We start from the raw sequence: 17,845 nt of genomic DNA on the forward strand, positions 1-17,845 counted from the left end.
AGTCACCGGGGAGGTGACACAGCCATGCCTTAAAAGTCAAGACCTACAGGGCTGCGTGCTGGTGTGCTCGTGGGCACCTGGAGTCTCAGCAGCCACTTCCATTCGCCCGCCGAGGGCAGGCAGGACCTGCCCTTGAATCCGAACCCCTCACGTAAGCACAGGCAGTCGCAGGCATTGCGAGCGGTGCCGGTCTGTGCTGGGGAGGTTAACGTAGCACTTTGTTTTGAAAAGGGTGGGATGAAATGCAGCAAGCTGTGACGGTCTGCTGTGGAGACGAGCTTGAGCCCTGCTGGCTGTGAGAGACGTGCCCCTGCGCTGGGTGCCTGTGGAGCCAGCAGATAAGTTATCTCGTTTCCTTCTGAAAACACAGCCCCTCTCTGATGATGGCAAATTCACCTGTTATGGAAATATCATTATTCAGGACTGATAATTGACCTCGCCCCTTTGCCTTTGGGGGAAAAATAAAAGGCAGATGTCAACATTTTAGTGACAACTGCGTCAAAAGACATGAATGCCACTGGTTACTGTTTTCTGTCCTATAAAGGGGACCAATTCTTGTTAGAAGTTCTGGGTTGGCAGAGGTCCCCCCAGGACCTACAGGCAAACAGGAGCATCCCGCAGCGGCTCAGCGCGGGCCTCCCTGTGCCGCTGTGCTGCCCCTTGGGCGGGAGGCTCCCGTTCCGGCACGAAAGCCTTGTTTGCTCAGCCTGCGGTCTCCCTGCCGAGCCTGCCAGCGAGGCTGCCAGCGCCGGCGGTGATTTATGAGGCAGGCACATGCCTGCAGCTGAATAGGGGTTGCCAGCTCCTTGGAGAAAAGCCACATAGCTGCCACCAGCTAGGCGTAACTTCTAGTCATGGGACCCAAGGTGAAAGACTTTGCCCTGGTGGTATCCAGGACACCATCCAGTATCGTTTACTACTTAATCTGAACGGTCAGGAGAAGCGGTTGCCAATTAAATTCTTAGATAGGTATTAGGTAGTAGACCCTGTGCCGGGGAGCACCTCTCGCATCGGGGCATGGTTGCCCCTGCCGAGTGCTGCATTTTGTTGCTCAGTTGGAAAAGAGACCCCAGCTGAAGTCAAATCACTGCAAATGCAATTAGTAATAAAGGCTGGATATGACTTATGCAAATGTCTATCACTCATGACATCTGAGCAGACGTAATTGTGATCCGAGGGAGAATTTCCGAAGTTAATCCTCCTGATGGCTTCCAGACTAATTTGTTAAGAGATTGGGGGAGATTTTCTAAATAAACAACGCAGTTGAAGATTATGATAATGCCACTGTTGATCGCTTTGGGCCCCACCAGAGTTTGGGTCCTGCGGGCTCCGAGTGACTTGCTGTGTTTACAGTGTCGCTGATTAGCACAAGCCTGCTCTAGCTTTGCTTGGCATTGTCTGGTAAGGAAAAACGCAGAACATAAATTGCAGATATTTGGCAGGGAGTGGGTACTGTAAATACTGAAAATGGCATTTAGATAGGAACAACCTACTTCTCTGGGTGTATTTTTCCAGGAAGAAATACAATTTTGTGGTTCTGCATTTCCAAACCTTAATTCACAATATCTCTTAAGAAATGCCAATATAGCTTTGAAAGGCTTTCTCAAGTGTGCAAGGCAGAAAGCGTGTTAAAATTTAGTGCTTCCTCTTAAAACAAATCATGTGTTCTTACTTAGGATTCAGCCATATTTCTGATTTTACTGTTTCCTTATCACCCATCTCATTGTGGATATTTAGTAGCAGAAGGTACTGCTGGGTTGTGGAGACCAGTGGCGGCACAACGAGGAGAAGGCAGTGGACAATGCTAACTTCCAGCAGAGCGCTGATGGTATAGTTTACCAGATCATCAGTTTGTGCTGGATGCCTTTCCTTCTACGTCATTTTCATGGGATCAGAAGTTCTGCCATAGCTTAAGCACGGGAAAGCTTGCAGGGCACCAAAAATACAGGGAGCATGACCACAGTCAAGTCACTAGCTCTAGGTTTGAGCAGGACTTATCTGTGGTTACTTGCACAAGTGCGGGGCCTCTTCTTCACAGAGAACATTGCCGGGGTTTCTTCAGTTACTCAGGAAGAAAAGCAATTCAGGTGAAAAAGTCACTTGCTTTGCTAGCCATAACCAAGATTTTTAACCAGCATCCTGAGGGACATGCATGTTTCATTTACATTTTAATTCAAGAGGTCAAGGAGTTTTTACTGGATTACTATTATTGTTAGCCAGATGCAGGTTATGGTAGTTTTTCCACAACTTTCTTACAGGAATCAAAGTTACTGTATCAGCAGATGATTGTGCTATTTGGTGGGCAGGCTTGTATACTTGTGAAGTAAGCGGTAGGTAGTGCTGGAAGCACACATACAATAGGAGGGTGAGAGGAATTTGTAGCTATGCATTTCTATTATCAATCTGTATTGCGTATTTTTGGTGCTAGTGGGCATGGCCATTTAAAAAACCTAGCAATTAAAATTACAAGCAGCTAAAGGAAAGGAAAGAAATTAGGTTTTCCATTGCTGAATGCATGCCAAGGTTTTACATTTAAAGTTCAAAATGTTGTTCCAGTCAAAAGCATGAAATATGTTCCTTGTGTCTGAATACAAAACATGTCATTTCCTACATGCTCAGAACTCGGATTTTAAAATGCCATGAGAAAAGGTAATCTCTGCAGAAATAGTTCGGTTCATGAGTCATTTCCTGGCATTCTGGCTGCAGGTTCAGAGACTCTTGTCCTTGCTGAGGCAAAATTCATCCTCTTCCACCCAAATCCAGAGGATCATCAATGAAAATCCTAGTCTAGAGAAGACCGTAGATTTGATATACAGAAACTGAAACTTAACAGATTCTGATTAGAAATAACATACAATATCGTTAATGGTGAAGGTATATCATCTGCCCACAGCTCTGATAGTCTCGGTGTCCTTTGAAATCTTTAAATCAAGTCAGCATTTCCCTTTCTAAAGGAAAATCTTAGCTCAGGTGCAAGCCATGTCATTGAGGCAGGACTCAATGGGTGAGGTTCTGTGGTTGTATAAGGCAAAAGGCTGATTAGATGATAACATGAGACCCTTCCATCCATAAAATGTGGCAGAATGCTGTGAAAGTCCATCTCGAGCTCCAGCCTGTAGTATTGCAGGTGGGAAGCCAAGAGCCAGGAGGACAGGAGAAGTGTTGCTGTACATTTGCCCTTTTCTTATGCTCTTCCACAGCATCTGCTGCTCCCTCAGTGGGACTTTGGTCTGGCCTGTGGCAACCATTTACGTTCCTAAAATCTCCTGAAAAGCACTGAAGGGCTGCCTGGCTAATATTTACTTTTTCTTGGTCCTGCTCAGATGTGGTTGCAGAGGCCTTGCAGGTGTTGGTGGGTGTAACATGGGCAGCCGATCTGCCCTTGCACAACAGGTACACGTGAGCCTGGACTTTAAAATGTACTCCCAGCAAGTCCACCGATACTTGTTCATGTGGATTTCCATTAGTAGTAATTGTTTTTGTTGATTGGAGTGGGGGGGGGTAGAGTTTCTGGTAGAGGGTAAGTGCAAAGTGATTGATATCTGGGAAAGGAAATCAGGATTTGGCAGCGGAGCGACATTCCATTGTCTTGACACGAAATAACAAATAACTCGCCTCTAAATCTGTGTCTCGGGAAATGAAAGTGTAAAGCAGTGAAAGTCATTTGGAGGTCATTGAGATGCAGAGTGTGTCCTGCTCCCCAGCCCCGAGTTGCTCAGCTCTCTGTGACACCTCTCAGGCGGCTGGGGAAGAGGAGGGCAAGCCAGTACCCAGTGCCTGGTTTTTCTCTCCCCCACCTGCTTTTGGAAATGTTGTTCTCACAGAGTTTGCAAATGCCACCTGAAAACACTCATTGTGGCAGTGATTTTATATGCAAGTGCAAACAGTAACTTTTCAGAAACCGTCCCCAGGGTTTTTGCTCTGCAAGTGACAGTAGGGACCATGTTGTGTCAAAACCAACCGGAGCCCCTGCTCTTCTGGAAGCCTCATCCTCCGCAAGGCTGCTCAGCGTTTACTCCTCTCACTCCTCCCCCCTTTTAAAAGGCTTGATTTGTGTGCCCAGTTCCAGCACTGCCACTCCTAGTGCTGCACCCACCCCACACCTGAGCTGGGTCTCAACTGCGTGGCTTTCCCTGTGGTGTGGGGCTCTCAGACCACCCCGAGGAACCCGGCACCCAACAGTGCTCCTCAAGCCATCTAACACCTCTACCATGTGGAACTCCTCCGAGGTTTAGTGGCACCTCCCAAAATGGTGGTTTTCAGCTCCTCCTGAAAGCTGAGGTGCAAGGGACCTCCATGGAGCTGGCAGAGCCCCACCGAAAGGCCCTGAGGACCATGCTTGAAGGCTGTGCAGCGTAGCCTGGCAGGGCTTCTGCAAAGCCAGCGGAGTCATTGAAATAGCACCTCAGGAATGTGGTGCGAGTTCTTTGAAGTGCGCTTTTATCTCCGTTTAATCACACAAGTAAATCTACAGTAGCTGGCTGATTTGCAGTAACTTTTCAGGTATTTTGTATCTGTCTGTGGAGTGAGGGGAAGCAGCACTTTGCAATTACCTGGCCACACAGAGGTCTGTGTGTACCAGGAGACCCTCACAAAGATTCAGCCATGGGGGCGGGGGAGCCCATAGAGCCGTGTGGGATTCCTGGATTTTATGTGTCCCCATCACCCACACTGAGCAGCGGTTTGCTTGGCAAGGTGTCACCAGGGATGAGTCCAAGGAAAAGGAGTTAGTTGCTGTGAGTAAGTGTCACGTTGTGCTGTTTCTAGGTATTTTTTGTACTCTGACAGCAATAACATTTGCATCCTGAATGCAAAATTAAGTACAAAAACATACAAGATTTATATAAAGCCAAAAATATATGAGAGTGGTACTTTGGCAGGTAGATAGGAACAAATGGCGAAGGGAGAAGGGTTTGCTGAACTGGGAGGGGAGAGCATGTGAAGGAGAACAAGGATGCTCTTCCAGTGTCCTTCACACGCTCTCCTCTACCAGTTCTACAAAGATCCTGGAAGAGCATCCTTGTTGGTGGCAGGGTTGGTGGAAGGGAGGGAGGCAGCAACATAGACAGAAAAAAGGTTCAGAAGGTGGGAGAGGAAAGGGAGAAGGAGCAGCAGACACCAGGGCAGATCAGAGGGGAGGGGAGGAGAGGGCTGCAGAGGGGGGACGAGGGGCTCCGCAGCAGCGAGCGCCATGGTGAGTGATGTCTCCCATGCGGAAAGCTGGATGTTGTCTTGAGGGGAGTGGGCATGGTCTCTCAGCAGCCAAAATAGATCCTTCTTACCGTGTAACTGATTCAGCATCAAAGAGCTGAGAAGCATCTAGGAATACAAATTTGAGGATAAAATTTCTGTTTGCAGGCAGGGAACACTCACTCTTCCCATCAGCACTACAGCAGCCTTTGCCAAAATTAGTCAAATCCAAGAATATACCCTTGGCAGGAGCTGGATGATACTTGTGAAGATACTGGTCACACTCTGTGGAGGGAAGGAGCATGTCTGGATGCTGTGTACGTGTAGCCGTGGCTTTCCACAGCCTCACCGTGCCATTGCCACATGATGGGACAGGAGGGCTGCTTCTCGTCTCTGCCCTACCACCGCAGGAGCAGCAGCAATTCGGGCAGTGCTGTTCACCCGTGCCAGGTCTGCTAGCTGTGCCGAAAGCCTCCTGCTTTGAATGTCAAAGTTTAGCCTCTATTTGTGGCCGTGAAGGAGATAACAAATCAGGCTAGTAAAACTCGCTTGACTTTGTGGCCGAGCTTGGATCCTGATGATCCGTGTTTCAGGGAGTTTGTCTAGGAAAAGGAACTAGTCTGGTGGCTTTTCAGGATTTGCATTTTTGACTCACCGGTGGGAAGCTTTTTAGTTTTCCTTTTCACTGTCACAGGCTCTCATGTTTCTCTACAGACTCGAGCCAAGTTTGTGTAAAGAAACGCCATTAAAATATTCAGGGAATAAAGGGGATACGTACATCAAAGGAGTGAGGGGTTTATGTGAAATGATTTGTCCTGCCTTTCCCTAGTGACTAATCAGGAGGTGTAAAAGATTCCCAGTTCTTCATGCTGCCTTCTTTTAAAGGTGCTCTGGAAAGCTGTAGGGGGAAACTTTAAAAAGCAGAGATTAACCTTAATCGTTTCTCTAATCTGGCCTAATTTGGAGTTTCCCAATTGTCCGAACAGTCTGCAAGCCCATGCCACGGCGCTGAGCTTGTCCAGCATTTCCTAGTCTCTCCCCCGGGACTGCAACCACGGTGCTTTCCCCGTTTGTTTTTTCCTGTTTCTTTATTTATTTTCCTTGCGGGTTCCCGGGCTCCAGCCCCTTGCCCAGGGAGAACGCCGCCGCCACGGGCCCTTAATGAGCTTTTTGACCACTGAAGCAGCACAGCATCGCCTGGGAATCGGAGGGGGTTTGTCCGTGCCCCGCATCGGATAGCAGAGCGGAGGCCGGCGGGTTAACGAAGGAGCCGGGACGGCTGGCGGGCTGCCTAATGAGCACCGGGGAACCAGTGAGGGGGGACCCCGGCGGCTGCCGGAGCCCCAGCAGCAGCCTCCAGTGGGACCCGATGCCAGTTGCTCCATTTTTTTCCCATTATTGCTGTAGCTGGAAGCGTTAGAAAGCAAAGAGCCCCAATGGGTACGATCGTGAGGCGTTTTCCACCCAGCACTTTTGGGGGCAGTGGGGTCTGAACCAGCACATTAACAATGCAGAGGAGTGCTTTTTTTGTATTAAAAATAGCTAGGAAACAGATTCTTTTTAACCTTTAACCACTCCAAACGGTCAATAAATCATTAGTTACTGATTAACAAAAGCAGAAGGGTAACTTATTGTCTGGTAAGCAAACTCTTGGAAGCACTGAAAGGCTGGCACTGACTTCAGGATGGCTTTTCTTTTTACACATTTGCACTTATTAAAAAGACAAACAAGCCGAGCTCTGCATAGTAAGCTATGCCACAGAAAGCATTTTGCTAAAAGGCCAACTTTCTAAAATAGATATGGTTTTTAATGTGTACAGTGAGCTGAGGAAATGCAGTATTTATGATATGCAATGTTACATCGGTCCCCCAAGAAAGCAGGTCTCCTCACGCCAAGCATAAAGAGATGGGTTGTGTCTCATTTGCAGAGGTTCCCAGTTTGCATTCTCAAAATCTTGGCCACACTTACAGTCTGCTGCTGAATCGTCTCCTCAGTTCCTTCAAAAGACTCAGTGGGGTGGCTGGAGCAGGCGGAAGTCCTCATGGCCGAGGTTCGGGCTGGAGCACACAGCTTTCGGTTTGAGTTCAGGGAATATCCGTGACATTGGAACACTCTCCCATGGCCAACCAGAACCACTCTCCTTCTTTCCATCTGTGCAAAAAGTCAGGGGGCAAATTTTTATCTAAGAATTTTTATCTAAGAACAAGTTGGAAAAAGGTGTTTCTCGTGGAGGAGAGGTTTGTGGGACCTTTGGAAAAGCCCTGTTATCTTGCATCTAACGAAAGGATGAGATCAGGAATCTGAGTGTCAACCACTGCTGCTGATTGACTAAACAAGCATACTTGCACTTTGTATTACTATTACATGTACAGTATCTACTCTGATTTAATTCTAGATAAGTCCGCCAAAGATTGGACTATTTGCTTAAACCTCTCCAACAATTTTGCATCATGACTTTTGAGAACAGTAGTTTTGATAATGTAAAAATAGAACAGTGAAGTATTTAAGACAAGGCTTCCATTGTCCGTTAATCTGTACGTCTTTTCCATTCACTGTGCATCGTTACACCAGCTGTGTCTTTAATAAGTAACTGTGTGGGCTCTCGCAGTTTAAAAATTTACTTTAAAATAATAGAGGATCCAAATGAAACTAAGATACATGAGAATATCTGTGTCTGATGTTTTAAGTGGAATGGGAGTAGATTTGTGCAGTAGATTTGCAGACTGTAAACTGAAGTGTTTTGATGACCTTCTCTCCTCTATCTGGTCTCCATTCATAAAACACAAATTCACAGATTAAACTTCTCAGGGTTTTACATGCACCTGGGAGAATCTACATGTGTTTCTTTCTGTCGAAGTGGTGGGGAGAAGTCCAAACAGTTCATTGCTCCGTACTTGGGTTTCACGAAAATCAGATTTGGCATTGCTAGTGAAATACCTTCACGGTGGCGTTCTCTCACTGCAACCTGAGCAAGTCACTGCAGGTGGCCAAAGGGAGCTACATGCACCTTTGCGGCTTGAGAAGGTCACTCCTCCAGGTGCAGCTGAGTCTCCCTGTTAACTCCACTATGGTCAGAAAGGGAGCTGCAGTTTTCGAAAGACATCCTGGGAGATTGTCATTCCTGCAGTCGCAGTCTGTTGGTGACTCTGTCTGGGCAAGGGAGAATGTCATGGGTTAGACACAGGATTTGAGATTGTCCACCTGTAGATCAGAACCACTAATCTTCTTCATGAAAGCTTGAAGCGGCAAAGTCAAGTTTCATCACATTGTATATAATTTTATCTACTAATTGCCGTTATTTGAGGAACATAAATGTGGTTCGTCCTGTTTCAGTTAGAGAGAAAGATAGGTGGTTTCTGCTGTCATATGTGGGTGCTGAGTCAGGGCTGCTTCTTTCTCTTCTCTAGGTGACTCTGTGATTATATCAGGCAAACGTGTCAGTACAACAAACACAATGTATTTTAATATGGGATGCACAGGAAGTTTGAAGAATCGTTATGCGATAGTTATAATACACTGCGACACTCAAGGCTGCTTTTTTCCCTTTTTGTTGAGTCCAGGATGAATCCACTTCTTTCATAGTTTGTATAAGGGAGACCAAGTTCTCTCTCCAGCACTGTTTGGTACCTCTTCTTGCTGCTCACTTTTACAGCATGTGGTCTTTGAAGTTTGAATTCCAACCTCTTTCTAGACGAGCACTAAGTAAAAAGGCAGCCTTTAGGGTTAGGCAGCGCAAGGTAAATTTTCGGCCCCATGAGCAGGAACTCAGTTACATGACTTGCATTACCATTAATGGGGGTCATGCTGGTAAATTCCTGTACACCACATTGCACATTTACTCATGAGTGCAGCATTGGCACAGCTAATGAAACTGGCCCTTCGGTGTTTCAGGAGATGAATCTGACAGGCAGAAAAGACTGCTAAGTATCCAGATGAAAGTCTGGCTTTTAACTCCTTGAACATATTTCCAGAAAATAATAGTGTGGATTAATGTTGGTTAGTGTTGGCTGTTCCTACTGTTAGGGATCAGTCTTGCTCCAGTAGGATTCCATCGAGGCAGACATCATGCCTGAAACGTAAATGTGTGTGCTGTCATTTAGTGCTGGCGATTCGCTTTCTTCTGTGTTTTCCAAGTACTACTTACTCTTATTTGTTTTCTTTCAAACGTAGCCCAGTCCTCTGCTAACACCAGCTTCTATAATCACAAACAAAGTAAATTCTTATAATTTTCTCCCCTGCCACTTTCTCAAGGATGACCCCTCCTATGGCTGAGCATCACCTGGTGATTTCCAGCCTTCATTACTCATGGACATCTTATACCCATTTGTTCTTGTACCGTGTCCATTGCAGTGACAGTGTGGTCTCATTTCCAAAACCCTTCCCCAGCCTTTTCTTTGCTAGGCTAAACATGCTAAGTCCGTTTTTTCTATTTGGTAAGGTAAGCTTTCCATTGCCCTGGCTGCGGTTCTGTGCATATGCTCCAGTTGTTTTTAATAAATTAAAATAAGTTATTTTTAATAAATTAAATCAAAATTGCCCACAATATTCTATCTGGTTCAGTGACATAAGATATCCTTCATACCCATCTTCACAACAACCCATTGTTGTTTTGCCTTTTTTACCTTTTAATCACACCATGGTTCATAATTGTTTTGTAGTCAATTGGTAGGGTTTTTTTCTTATTTTTCATCATTTATAGTGGTCTCTGAGCTTGCAATAGGAATTCTTGTCATTAGGTCCCAAGTTCCATGTTGTGTGATTAATTCTCTTTCTAGCACTGAACTGTTCAAAGTGATTCTTTTTTTAATGCGTGATGCTCTGAATATCCTTTGCATCAGCAGCAAACTATATTCAGTATTAATCAAAATATTAAAAGAGTAAAATCAGTTTCATGATTAAGTTCTGAAGGAACTTCTAACCCAAGGAGGTTGTGGAGTCTTCTTCTCTGGAGATATTCAAGACCCGCCTGGACAAGGTCCTGTGCAGCCTGCTGTAGGTGACCCTGCTTCGGCAGAGGGGTTGGACTAGATGGCCCACAGAGGTCCCTTCCAACCCCGAACATTCTGTGATTCTGTGATTATACTCCATCTGTTCCAGTCTTTATTTATTTCACATTATTTCAGTTATAAAGTATTCCCTACGCTAGGTGCTGAGAAGATGAATGGTATAGTACTTGCCACATATCACAGAATCACAGAATCACAGAATAGTAGGGGTTGGAAGGGACCTCTGTGGGTCATCTAGTCCAACCCTCCTGCCGAAGCAGGGTCACCTACAGTAGGCTGCACAGGATCTTGTCCAGGCGGGTCTTGAATATCTCCAGAGAAGGAGACTCCACAACCTCCCCGGGCAGCCTGTTCCAGTGCTCCGTCACCCTCAGAGGGAAGAAGTTCTTCCTCATGTTCAGACGGAACTTCCTGTGCCTCAGTTTGTGCCCATTGCCCCTTGTCCTGTCACTGGGCACCACTGAAAAGAGCTTGGCCCCATCCTCCTGACACCCACCCTTCAGATATTTATAAGCATTTATAAGGTCCCCTCGCAGCCTTCTCTTCTTCAGGCTGAACAAGCCCAGTTCCCTCAACCTCTCCTCATAGTGGAGATGCTCCAGTCCCCTCACCATCCTTGTAGCCCTCCGCTGGACTCTAGAGAAAAAAGAGTCTGTGTCACAGTAAATCACTCAGAAAATCTCTTTCCTTTCCCAGCAACACAGTTTTCCATTTTAGGAAAAGCCTGTTCTGTCATATGAGCCTTTTAACATGGTCAGAAAATCACTACATGTTGGAACTAAGTATGGTTTGAACTGCCAATAGGTCTCTTTCTATTCACTGGAATATTCCTTTTCTTCATCAGCTTATGGTTCTGTGTGGTCATAAGAGCTGAAGAGATGCCAGAGATCTGCACTGCACTGAAGTGTCAACATCTAGAGAAACACTTTGCAGTTTCTGTGTTAAATAAAAGTAGGAAAAAAAATCAATTTGCCACTGCAACTAGTTGACTGTGAAGGAGCAGCTGCAGACTGCTGAGTCTCATCAGGTTGCAGTCTTGATTAACATTGGGCAGATCCCCCCTGCTGCGAGAATAAATACCCTGCCTTTGTCAAGGCTCCCATGGAAGAAACAATAGGTTATTTCAGTGAAGCACGAGAACATAAATGTTAATCGAATCATTCCTCCAAATGAATAGAAGTAGCACCCAGAATGTAAACATTTCAATTTTGGGAGGGAAGATCTGCCTGTCGGTTGGTTAATTTTCTATGTATTTTTTCATTTGCTTTGAAAAGCTGCTCACTAACATTGCCATCATTGCATACAATAACATTTTCAGCACTGCAAATCTGTATGCTTCCTGTCTTTCCAAGCTAGGCAGTGGCAAAGTCCAGGGAGTATCGGAAAAAATAAAGCCTGCCTTAATATCACTCAAGAGAGGTCAAAACCTTATGCTGTATAACTGCCAAACTATGTGATCACGTTACTTCTTGGTAGAGGAACTGGAAAATACTTTCCAACTGGAACGGACACCAGGAAACATCTTTTAAAATTGTTTTTTATACATTGGGATAATTACCCATAGAAATAAATCTGTGTCTCTTTACAGATGATGAAAGTGGCTTTAGGTATTTTCACAAATTTATGTGAGTACAAGCAAAAGAGCAAGAATAAGCATTTATCCCCTTACTACTTCCATGTTTGCTGTACAAATAAGGGATTTCAGTACTCAATTGGGCATATATGTTTTAAAGCAAACTACAGCGTGATGCCCGTCTATCTCCTGTTTTCATGTTTACAACTATTGTTCGTCAACACATGATAAAAATATCTCTTGGCTTTCAGTTGTGCCATGTGCCTGGTCAGATCCTGGTGATTTCACTCCTGTGGGGTGTCCCTTTGCGTAAAGGAATGGCACAAAGCCAGGGCAGTTCAGCTCATTGCTTCTCTTCTGCTCATAAAGTCCTCAGAGATCCTGCACCAGTGGTAGATTAGGACTCTGTAGCTCTCTATGGATGCTAAACATGGAAAATGGTTTTCTTACAGAATTTGCTAGTTCTTCACTGAGGCTGCTGTGCTGCTGTTTATACGTGCACCCTTTTTTAACAGCCATGATGCACTTCTCCACTGGAGGAATCTGTCTCTTGAGTTTCTGCATAGCAGATACTATCTCCTGTCAGTCGCTCTGGGGTGCATGTCATCAGTTATGAAACTTAGTGGAGATGGAGGATTTGTTTGTGGTGGAGGCACAGAGGTTTAGGGGTTGGAGTTGGATGTCTGGTGGTCCCATAGGCTTTCCTGTCTGTCAGGATCACTGGATTTCCCCAGTTGTTGATTGGTGCTGAAGTGGGGAGAATGACAACTGCCAGCATGGTGATTAGCAGAGCAAGCCAGTAACAGAGGAGGCGTGAAGCTGAATGTGATAATTGTAGTTTTGTGGCCCATGTTCACCAGGGCATGTTGTGACTGCATGGGCAGAAGTTTCCTACCGCCTGGGTGAAGCCAGAGATGGGAGAAAGCTGGAGCGTTTGTTGCCACTCTAAAACACACTTTCTTCCCATCTGCCCTCCACCACCCGTGGTGTCAGTCTGCAGGCATGGACCAAAGGGGCTGCGTGAGCAAGCTCAGATCCATCCATTATTTTTGATTGTCCAACTCCACGGGTCATTGATGTCTGTTCTCCCATGACTGAAACTGGGGGCTTCTCAGGCGGCTCAGCAATGGGCAGTGGTTTTCCATGCCCTCCATCCTGTAGCTGGAACAAGCAGTCTTCTTCTAAGCTCCCTTCCAGTCGTTAGACAACCTTTCAGTACAACCTTTATAGGAACCTGCAATCAGCTTCTGGAGGCCCTGACAGAGCACCCCCATCAGAGAAAACCTGATTTAAGCCTTCAGCCTCACCTGTGATATTACATCATTTTATGGTTTTCTCTCTTTGGGCAGAAACAGTGTTAAAATTCAAGTTACTTCATTCACTTGAGGTGAAGAGTTGCAAAATGAGCAGAATTTATTAGTTTGCTGTGCAGAAGTAAGAAAATGTGATTAGGGTCAAAGTGGTTCAGCAGTGGAAAAGATGAAAGCCACTTCTGACCATGCTGTCTGTCACACTGGGCGTGTGTGGACTCAATTTGAAGTCATACATTAGGGATTTTTTTCTTGCCTAGATGTCAGAGGTCAACGTAACTTCTGCTATTTTGTTTTCATATCCTATTTTAGTCCCCTTTGGGGGGGTAGGAAGAAGTATGTTGTTGAGCTGGCTGAACCAGCGCTTAAACCCTGTGTGTATGTAGCGTTGTATGACGTGTGCCATGTATTTCTTGAAGCCCAACATTGGGCGATTAGGAATTCCTCATGGGCCTTCAGGAGAGAAGGTGGCCGTGGTGACTGTGGACGACTGTGACACAGCAGTGGCTGTGCGCTTCGGGAGCCTCATTGGAAACTACACCTGTGCTGCCCAGGGGACTCAGACCGGCTCGAAGAAGTAAGGATTCCATGTATCTGCGGTTTTCCCCTCATTCTCTTCTTCCAGGGGAGAGTCAACAGTATGTGATGAACCACTGAGCAGATGAAGTTGGAAAAGCAGATATGATTTAACAATAAGAAAGTTTAGCTTGGTAGATGGAATTTGTTGGAGGCTACTGCGAGTGGCAGTACACTGGGTGGAATGCACAGAGGTTTGTGTGGATGCAGACGTGCCCAAATTTACTTGTAAAATGCAAAAATTGGAAGTCAGTGTGGGTGGCCCCCAAAAAGCATCTACTCAGTGTGAAAGTGTAGAGAGAAGGGAAGGTAAAATATTACACTTTATTGATGAAGGGGGTGGCTGAAGAACTTGTTACTTCCATCATTTAAGTTAAAAGTCCTGTTTTGAAAGGAGATAGAAATAAAGGAGATAGATACAGAAAAGGCCATTGAAAATTGTTAGGTATGAAAAAATGTTTCCTGTGAGGAAGGACCAAAAAACACTAATACTTTTGAGTTTAAAGAGGAGATTTACAGCAAGCAACATAGCAGGGATATGAAGTATTGAGTGACAGCAGAAAGACCATTGAGGGAAGGGGGCACCATAAAAATTAGGGCTAACTCAAACTGACCAGATGACATACTTTTCACACAGTGTGGAGACATTCAGTAGAACCTGCATCCACTAAATGGTATTAAGACTAAAATCTTCAGAGGATTTAAAAAGGGTTGGCACTGTGTAATAATGAAGCCATTAGATCAAAATCTGCAGCGTCTCAGCCCTTGTGCTGAGGAGCATAAGCCAGCCCCTGGGTGACTGGAATCGGAAAGAAGTGTCCTGCGGCTGCAAGTTTTCCATAATTTCAATTTTCTTCTTCATATGGGCCACTGTTAGGGACAGGTCATTGGACTTTGTATGCATATGACGGCTCCTGAGTTAAAGGTTATGGTGTTTCTGGGAGATCCTTTGATTACAAACTCTGGAAGTGCTGATGTAGCAGAGGGAAGTGCATGGCAGCATGGGTAAACTAAACAGCTCAAATGTGCTTATGGAAGCAGTAAGATAAAGAACAAAATAAAACAAAGCTTATGCAAGAAATGGTGAGCATTTCTTTGTTTTTTTCAGATCTTTGGACCTAACTGGCCCTCTCCTCCTTGGCGGTGTCCCAAACTTGCCTGAAGATTTCCCGGTGCACAACAGACAGTTCATCGGCTGCATGAGGAACCTCTCTATCGACAGCAAGCCGATCGACATGGCTAGTTTCATCGCCAATAACGGCACTCTGCCAGGTATGAGTGACTACCGCCTCGAAAGTCAACACCAGAAAGCCCTCTGCTGTAGCAGTATGTGTAACAGGGCTTAGGATGTCAGGGGGCTGGCGCTCGGAGGAACCCCGGGAAGGGGCAGGGGACAGAGGGGGCTGAAACGGCCCCCGTCCCTCTGCTAGCACCGCTGAGTGCAGAGCGTTTGCCCCAGGCTGGGTGGCAGGTGCTCGAGGTGCTGCTGGGCATCGCGCTTCCACCGCGTCACCAGCACGGCTGCAGCCAGAGGTGCTCAGCGCACCTCGCTGGTTTGAGTGAGGAGCAGTCCGCCGTGCCGGGGATGCACACGAACAACAGCACAGCGCACACCGACAGGATTAAGCAGCATGCAGAAAGTGGCCGGGCTTGTTTAGACCTTCTGCATTGCTAGGAGTTTCACCCAGGAATGTACTCCTAAATGAACTTTTCCTCTTTTTTTTTTAATTACCTTTTAAATGTCACTTTGCTGTGAAAGCCATTGGGATTAATTAATGAAAAAGACAACATTTTTAATGACTTTTTCATAAATTATGTTTGTTCTTTAAATCAAATTCTGCAGTCCTCCAAATCTGAAACCTGCTTCATGAAGCAGCCTGTAGGCATTTCTGGTTTGGTTTCCAGTCCCTGGATCCCTGATCGGAATTAGTTCTGGTGTACAAAATGCTCTCATCATCATAAAACTGGCTCTTACATGCATGAGTGTCAGGTCCCTTCCTTCCACCCTGCTGAAGGTCTGTGTAAGTGCTAAATTGCAGGTCTTAGATGTGTTGCATTGCTCATGGGTTAAGAAGGGAGTTGTAGCATAAGCTTCAAATTGCTATATTGTCTTGGAGCCCTGTTTTAGAAGTTATGTCTCTATTATTAGTTAAACACAAGTTTTTAGCTTGTGGACATGCACATGAGGAGGGGCATGAAGTGTTTTCTTTAGCATGAATTTTTTTTCCACGTTTGGAAACAAGTTTCCGTATGGTTTAAAACAATGATGTATAGTAGTGTTACTCCACAGTGTAACACTGCACTTTGGCCTTCCCTGGTTAGTGTGTCAGTTAGATGACGGTGAGCTGCGAACAGTGGTGCTGAGTCACAGCACCAGTCGGTCGGTCTGTTTCCAGCAGTGGATGCCGGGGAAGAGTGCAGAAGCAGGACAAGCGTGCAGTGATATTTCCCCAAAAATTTCTCTTAGTCCTCAGAGATTTACAGCTCAGTGACTGTATTTAATAGCCTTTGATAGATTTGTCTTTATGAATTTGACACTTGCTCAGCTCACGTAAACTTTTTCCATCACATTTTGCTTCACTGACTTCAAGGGTAATTAAGAAAACCCCAAACCTGTAATGGTTATGTCTTCTTTTTACGTAAAAACTCGGATACAATCATTCAGAGCCTTTTTCTTGTTAAAACCATGCAGAGTAACTGTTTTCCTGAATTTCAGGCTGTGCAGCGCAGAGGAACTATTGCGAAACCAGCTGGTGCCAGAACGGAGGCACATGCGTCAACAAGTGGAACACGTACATTTGCGAGTGCCCCGTGCGCTACGGAGGGAAAAACTGCGAGCAAGGTAGGGTGCAAAGACCTCATCATGCATAGCCACGTGTGCAGGTTTCATTACCCATCGTTAACATCTCATCGTATGTACGTCAGACTGTGGTGCTTAAAGGACAGGTAACAGAATATTGCAATTAGGACTAAAAATAACCCATTATCTGTTTGAAATAATTTTAGAGATCGCCCATACAGTAAATACGATAGCTGACATACTGTCATGAATAACAGCAGCTTTCATTGATTTACTTACGTAAGCAAAGTAGTTCCACAGAACTTGGCAGTATTTAGTAATTTGTTTATAGTGAAAATGCCTGATCCTAAGCCCCTTTAAATCAGTAGAAAGAATCCCACTGACTTTATTGGGCTTTGGCTCAAACCAGGGATGAATGTGCGGTTTTAATCACCACTTTGTTGGCAAGGAGGCAGTCTCTGCTGAGTATGAGCACTTTCAGTTTTACTGGGTTTTTCTTTGATTGAACACAATAGGCGTGTATGTGCAAAACCGTATTAATAAAGGATGAGGAAGGAGCAGCAGGTGTGTTTTATAGGGTGTGAAGAATTTGCAGTTAGTTTCTTCCCGAGGAAGCGAGGAGTCATCTGCATGAGGGGTCCCGTGAGGCCAGTGCAGCAGCGGGACACCTGCTGTAAGGTGACACCTCCACGTCTAGTGGAGGGTTGCTGGGTTGGAGTCTTCCTGGAGGCTTCCAGGAAGGAAAACCTGCTTAAACTAGGCATGGCTTTACTAGAAGCCAAATTCTGGCCTCTGATGCAGATGTGGTAGGTCTTCGTTTCCGTGATCCCCCTGTGACACTTAGCCCAGAATAGTTTGCAGTGTGATCAAGGATTATGTCCTGTTGATGTATCTACCGCAGATCAAATGTTCTTGATTAGTCTCAACAGGACATGAACCATGGAATAGCAGGTCTCCAAGTGGAGATGCACACACCACAGTGATTTGCAAACCACTTTAGCACAGTATGCCTCAGCCTGGGCCAGATCTAGGTGGTGACAACTGTTCTCCCCTTGCTTCAGAAGCAGCAACTTAGGAGGAGAGGACACATAGTTAAATTTCTGGCTTTGAAATAAGGTTCTGCAGGGTTAGGTATGAGGGAGAGGAATGATGGAGGCCTCTTCCTATGTTCCACTTCATGCAGAGCCCAGAGCTGCTATTACTACCGCTAGTGAGGTACCTGCTTTCTGTGGCAGCTCCTCAAATATTCTGAGCTCGCCACGTTTGAAGGTATGAAGATCGAATTTTTCCATGTGTCTCATGCCAAGTATCTTTGGTGTTTTCTTCATGATGGGCTGGTCTCTGTGGTACAAACCCATGCTGATGTCTCCTGAGAGAGTGCCAGGGCCCC

The 17,845-nt window shown here is 45.6% G+C and overlaps 1 protein-coding gene across 5 annotated transcripts in view; it reads left to right on the forward strand.

Moving 5' to 3' along the window:
* The window catches only part of CELSR1 (cadherin EGF LAG seven-pass G-type receptor 1), a 175,576-nt gene that overhangs the window by 110,121 nt on the left and 47,610 nt on the right, over positions 1 to 17,845 (forward strand). For all 5 annotated transcript variants that reach the window (XM_075429586.1, XM_075429590.1, XM_075429589.1 and 2 more), the window contains exons 6-8: positions 13,499 to 13,656; positions 14,764 to 14,927; positions 16,372 to 16,497. In XM_075429586.1, coding sequence (XP_075285701.1) covers positions 13,499 to 13,656; positions 14,764 to 14,927; positions 16,372 to 16,497 — 448 coding nt within the window. The remainder of the gene's footprint in view (positions 1 to 13,498; positions 13,657 to 14,763; positions 14,928 to 16,371; positions 16,498 to 17,845) is intronic.

Source organism: Opisthocomus hoazin, chromosome 8 (genome assembly GCF_030867145.1).
Source record: "Opisthocomus hoazin isolate bOpiHoa1 chromosome 8, bOpiHoa1.hap1, whole genome shotgun sequence".
NCBI classification, from domain to species: Eukaryota; Metazoa; Chordata; class Aves; order Opisthocomiformes; family Opisthocomidae; genus Opisthocomus; species Opisthocomus hoazin.